Consider the following 6,769-nt stretch of genomic DNA (forward strand, 5'->3'; position numbering starts at 1 on the left):
CGTTAACATTCGCTTACTAATTAAAAAGTTATAACATGAAAACTATAACAAGCACAAAACGGTTAGGAGGTCATCACATTGACCGACCCTGTATTGAAAGAGTTAACTTGTGTTCAGGGTTACTGATGATGAGTGGAATTCTCTGAAACTAGTACAACCCAATAACACACATTGATCAAAGTGTATATTGAACTGGACTTCCCTTGAAGTTAGAATTCAAGATTAAACAATTTTTGGAATACTATGTTTATTTACTACAGTAGACTGTTACATGTCTTAATTTCTCCTTTAGTGAAAAATAACACAGCCTTTATTTTTGGCATATATATAAAAAACACTTTCTAAAAATTAACATTTTCCTTACCTGAAAACATATTTTTGACAGATATTCACCTCTACATACAGAATAGCTTGATTCCTTTGCACATCTTCCTATGAGATTTACATGCCACTAGCCTTGAGCAACCTACCACCTAGAAAACACGTTTAACATGAAACGGGCTTGTGCATGATGTTATTATCATCGTGTGATGATAGTCCTCCACCACTAGCTACACAACCTCCTTGCACAGTAGCTCCCCCTAAGCACTTGCACTTGAATAACCTTCATTCTTAGATGAGGCAAGAAAAAATGTGCACTAGAAGTGTGGAGGTTGGGTGGAAAGAGGCGAGTATCTATCGGAAATACATTTTCAGGTAAAGAAAATGATAACTTCTGAGACGATAACTTATTTCCTCACATAGAATACCTAGAATGGCACATTGAAATAGGGGAGGGATGGTGTAAACATTAAACCAAGATAAGCTCCCTTCAGAAAGTATCTGAAGGGAAAGCCCATGAAATGTGACAACCAATAGCACAGGCTCCATGGCTCTATAGGGGCACACTTGTGGGAGACTGCATCTTGTTTTCATCAGATGTACTCTTTGTCTGGAAGGAAAGGCAAAAAAGCCCCAGGAGTTACAGGGATGGGTGGAATTTCAGCATGACCAGCCAAGCACCAGCACACAAGTGGTCAGAAGGCCAAGAAGTGTAGTGTGGTTAGGGCATAGTCAGACAATACAGTGTGTCTCACCTCAATTCAACTACACAGGACAGGACAGCAGTGACGAACCTGTCCTGTTGGAGAAGAAGGGCACACTAGCTGTTTGAAGGATGACCCACAATATACAGACAGTGCCATCACTGCCCTAATTCCAACTGTAGTGTGCTGTACACAACCAGTGAGGAACTCTCCAATGTCCATCACTCCAGCAGCTAGGTACTGGTAAGTGGAAAGTTTCCTGTGCACCACTTGAAGAGGGAGAGAAGTGCTCAGATGCCTGCCAGAAAGGCTTTTTATTGGAGACAGTACAATGGATGACTGTGAAACCTTATTTTTAAAAACTGGCAACTGCAAGCCAAAAAAGTGAGCAGTCACTTCCCTGGTGCCAGCTTTTTCTATGACAGTCCTTGGAAGGTATGATCTGAATCAGGCAACTGAGTAAATTTAATAAATTAATAACACAATGATATCTCTAGTGGTCTTGCAGAACACCCCATCTTGACAGTGGGGATTGGTAGAGCCATGAAAGATGGGTTGAATGTTTTCCATTACCCTTGGCCCAATGCAGATTTCAAAAGATAGGCATACCCTGGGAGAGAACACTAGCCACCTGGTTGGAACCTATAAAAGAGAAGAGAATTATGAAGAAAAAAAAAGGTACTCACCCTTCTCAAAGACAGTGTTTAGATGAACACCGACCGTAATCAAAATCCTGCAAGAGACAAAACAGTCAGATGATAAAGGTAATGGGAGACGAACATGTGCAGTCATCCACATGCCTGCATGAAGGACCTTATACACTGTTCAGCAAAAGTGGGACAAGTGACAAACCTGATATGAGGAAATGTGAAAGAGCCTGCAAGCATCAATATCCAGGGAAGAATACCACAACTGAAAGAATTGGTGGATCCATCCTCTAAGGGTAGATAACAATAGGTCTCTGGATGAAAAAAAAAAAAAGAGTCCCAAGGTAGAAACAAATGATGGTGGGAACTCTGAAAGGAAGATATACATGTCAGGTAACACCAAACAGCCCAAACCTGACAAAGGAGGCAATCTAGCTCCAAATAAGCATAGAGGTCAGAAATCAAAGGGAGGGAGATAGGAGAAAAGGAATGATCACCTTCCCAAGCAGTCGAAGTCTTAGCAAGAATGGCCCAGTCAGGGTAAAGAAATAAGTACAGTCAAAGAAAGTATAGGAAGCATTGATGGTACATACATCCAAAAGACTATGACCACAGGCAAAAAGGAGAAGGGAAATATGTATTCAGAGAAAAGTGGAATAAAGAATGTGGAACCAGCAGATTTAACAGAGTAAGTGTATGTGCATGTAAAACTATATTAAGGTCAAATGGGTGTCAAATGATGAAGCAGAAGAAACCAGGGCTGTGACAGTGGAAGAGGTGCTACCAACAAGTTCCAACAAGAAGTGTTGCATATTAAAGCAAGAACACAAGGGAGGAGATGAAGAAGAGTGTAGACATACAGAAAAAAAGATAAGACCAACCCTGGCTGAGAGCTTCAACTGCCAGCACCAAAGGAGAAGGAATTGTGCACCAGAAGAGGGGAAGTTTGGTGTTGAGAGGAGTAGCAAAGGCATTAAAGAGAAGCATGCCCAACTGTGAGCAAATCCAATGAAAAACCTGAGGGTGGAGAGACCAATCCATAGGTAAAATCCTGTCTGGCTGAAAGAGACACTTTGCCACCAAGTTCAGAGCTCCCAGCACATGACAAGTTCTGAGATTAATCTGATGGGAATGATAATAAAAAAAAAGTGGGTCCAATGCATGGAAGCAAAGAGTCCTGGAATGTTTACCCCTCCTGATGGCTGATATAACAAATGACCACGGAATTGTGACAGCGAATCATGACTATCTGATCCATGTGAAGAGGGAGGAAATGGTAACATGCTCGATAGACAGCGAGAAGTTTTAGAACACTGAGGTGGACTGAATCCACCTATGGAGTACACACAACTGAAGTCATTATTGTTCAGAGATACACCACATTCTGACAAAGAAGCAGCTGTGATAAAAAGAAAATCCAGACAGAGGGATGGCAAGGAGATGCCCACTGTGGTATTGGCACAGTCAAGCTAGCAAGTCCTCAAGAAGAGGAGAGAGGAAGTGCACAATTTAGGATCTTGCGAAAGGTTCCATTGATCCTGTAACATCCACTGGATGAGGCATAAGCATGCACTGCCTAAAGGAATGAGTGGCTTGAGAGAAGCTAGAGACCGAAAGCAAAAGAAACCTTGAGCACAGAGTGTAAATGAGAAGTGCAAATCTTGGTGAAAAGGCATTCCATTGCTCGTAAGCAAGGTGGCGAATGCTCAGCCCAACTGAGATGGGAGTTCAAGAACACACTCAGATGTACCAAACAGTGAGTGAACAAGTCAAGCAACCTCCCACAGAGGAATGCAGGTGTGTGAGAAAGAGTCCTCCCAAAATGGGGGAAGCACAAACAAATAATCCATGTGATAATTGAACTTCAGCCCCAATCTGTGAACATAGGGGTGAATGCCCCCATGACTCGATTGAATACATAAGGAGCAGATGCAATGGCAAAAGAAAGAGCACAGAAATGGAAGACATGATCCCAAAAGAGTACATGGAGGATTAGAATATGTAAAAAGTCATCCACAGTCTGAGTGAAAAGAATCACCTGAGAGAAAAGAAACCCTACATATGAAATCAAGGGATAACAAGAAACTGGTTGAGAGATGACAGGTTGATAACCAGACACCAGTCCCGTCATTTTGGGGACTACAAAGACAAGAGTAATAATTCAGTGCAGGGGCAAATATTCTCACTATGGTGTTCTTTGCCAAGAGATCTGAGACCACATCCTTGAGACACTGAAGATAAAGAGAGTTAGAGAGAAAAGGAAAGGAACTGGAAAATGGGAGGAGGAGAAATGGAGGGATAAGCCATGGGTGAGAACCTGAAGAATCCACCCATCAAAAAAAAATGGAGACCAAAGGCTGGTGAAAAGAAACAAAAGAGCCTCCCAAAAGGCTAGACCTGACAGGGTAGTCACTGATAAGACAAGCAATTACCCTGATGTTGGAAAGTGGGAGGTTGGGCAGGAGAAACATGGATTCAACAGGCCTAGGAATAGAATGGGGAGGTTGAGAAACCACAGTAGACAATGAGGACTGATGCCAGGCTGTTTGGGTCTGGGTCTCCAATGAGTCAGGAACACCCCCTCAAGACCTCTGAGTGAAGAAATGGAGCCCTACAATAATCACAGAGGTAATGTGAGGGAGGCATACATTAGTTGGGAGAGCATCCCAACAAGTAGATGAATTGCAGGCCAATGTGATGAAAAGAAGGGAATGAACCTCTTTAGAAAACCCCTCTGGGGCACAATGAAGTGCCTCAGACATAAAGTGAAGTGACAAGAGGTAATATAGGAGGGTGGTGAGAAAAAGATAAAGACACAAAAATTAGGCACTATAAAAGGAATTAAAAGTCAAATGGTCACCACTTCAAGCAGGTAAAAGAGGTTCCAAAGACTGGGAATCAAAGAATGGAAATGAACAATGGGTTTAAGCAAGAGCAAAAGAGTCAAGTAGGTGAGGAGGATGAGATATGTTAGTATGGGTGTGCAGATGTTTGAGAAACAAGTCTGCATGGACCCTAATGTCAATGAAGGAGGAATGACAAAATAATTTGGAGTATGAATTTCATGTAGTAAAGCAAGGAAGGAATTGAAAGACAGAGGGGCATGAGAGATAAATGAACATGTCTGTGAAATCAAGTCAAGGAAGAGATTGGAATGATGAGGATTTTCCTCCACAGATAAAGCTGTGCCTAAAGCAGACTTTGGTGGGTGTAAATGGCCAGTCAAAAGCATCATCAACCTGGTCATGTTCAAATGAGAGAGCAGAAACATTGGCCAAGGAGGAGAAGGTCCAATATGCATGAAGGAATCTACAACACATTGAATAATGGTTGCCACATCCTTCACAGACAATGAGCTTCAGTAGCCACAAGTACCATGTTAGTAATATTGTCACTATAACAAAAGGAAGTAGAAGTTGTCACCACTTGAGAATTCATAATGGCAAGAACTCACTCTTTTTTTTTTCTTGAGTGAAATTAAAAGAACTCATGCTGGTTATGTGAATCATGAACACTAAACCAGGTAAACTTAAAGAAAATCTAACTCAGTTGGAAATTAATGCAAATCTCAAGTAATTGATTAACCATTTTGAAACATGTCCATTCTAGACAATGCAGAGGAAAAGGATGAAGTTAATTTAAGCATAAGTGCACAAGAAGGTTGTGTCGCCCTCCTACTGGTGAAGGGCTACTGGTGCATGATGATGACATTATGCACTAGTGCAATTCATATCAAATATATGTTTTCCAGGTGAGAGGTACTCTAAGGCTACTGGCATGCAAATATCATAGACAGATGTGTAAAAGAATTAAGCTATTCTGTGTACAAAGCCTGCAAAGTGAGCTAAAGTCTCAGAATTTAAGAGATTCTAGTGGATAATCAAAGCTAAGGTTTTTACCTGGAGTTAATCTGAACTTAAATTAATAATATTTAGGGGACTATAAATATCAAGAACAATTACATGCAAAGGAATATAAAATCATTATGTTGGCACAAATTAGAAACTCTTCTAGCAATGTGAAATAAATTTGTACCTCATGATACTCTTGCTCATTATCATTCTCTCTATCATATCCATCTTCATCTTCTGATCCACTATCTATTTCTGGTCCAATGTAGTTTCCAAATTCATCATACAAATCAGCATCCATTTTGCCCTGTTAAGTGAAAATGAAAATCTGTTTTATCAGACAATATTAAAAATAATTACATATGCAATGCCAACAATTATTTTTTGCTGTTGTCATTACAAGTATATAATCCATATTTTCTGATATTAAAAATGATAATTAGACAGTTACTTCTTCATATTTTAATTTTTTTTTGCAAATATACAGAAATAGTTACATCTATTGCATATGTGCATCAACTGATCTATCTACCCTATATAAAAGCCAGTTGTGTCATGTCATGCTTGATTTCTCGAAATAGGAGGAGTCATAAAAGCCAAAATGCATTTATCCTGTTAGAATAGTTTGATTACTGTCTGTCTATTACAATTTTAGTGATGGGGTGCAAAGGGGTCGTGAGGGGGTGCCATGAAACCTTATAAATGTAGTGAGTGTTGGTATAATAAGCCTTAAGATGTAGTGTGGGATTAACTAGCCTAGAGCCAAGTGCATAAAATTTATCATGAAAGTAAAAATATTGATTCAATTTTAAACCTAATTCGTTGATGAATTAAGCTGTTTTCTGTTATATCATCAAGTTTTAATAAAAACAAACCTTTTTAATCAATGGAGATTTTAATTAAAAAATCAACAAATATTTTTCCAGTTTTGTTGTCTATACATTTAATTTTATACATGACAAAAGTCTATGTTAAAACCTGGTGTTATCAAAATGCATTGGCTTTTTTATACATTTGAAGTTGTTAATCTAACTGATTTTTACCAATAATTATTCTACGAATATGCCACAAATTCATTTCATGAATGATCTTAATTTTGATTGGTTCACAAAGGAATTTACTGATGTTTGACTGCCTCTTTATTGGTTGATCAAGCTTGATTTCACAAAATTTATTTATTTCAGGTAGCTATGAAATGTAAGATTAGTGCATAATATGGAGTGGGGGTTGCAGTACTTGCCCAATC

The 6,769-nt window shown here is 39.4% G+C and overlaps 1 protein-coding gene across 1 annotated transcript in view; it reads right to left on the reverse strand.

The window, feature by feature from the left end:
• The window catches only part of LOC106465512 (116 kDa U5 small nuclear ribonucleoprotein component-like), a 122,113-nt gene that overhangs the window by 92,435 nt on the left and 22,909 nt on the right, over positions 1-6,769 (reverse strand). The window contains 1 exon segment of the mRNA XM_013925738.2: positions 5,708-5,830. Coding sequence (XP_013781192.1) covers positions 5,708-5,824 — 117 coding nt within the window. The 5' untranslated portion in view covers positions 5,825-5,830.

This window comes from Limulus polyphemus, unplaced genomic scaffold, assembly GCF_000517525.1.
Source record: "Limulus polyphemus unplaced genomic scaffold, Limulus_polyphemus-2.1.2 Scaffold1968, whole genome shotgun sequence".
Lineage (NCBI taxonomy): Eukaryota > Metazoa > Arthropoda > Merostomata > Xiphosura > Limulidae > Limulus > Limulus polyphemus.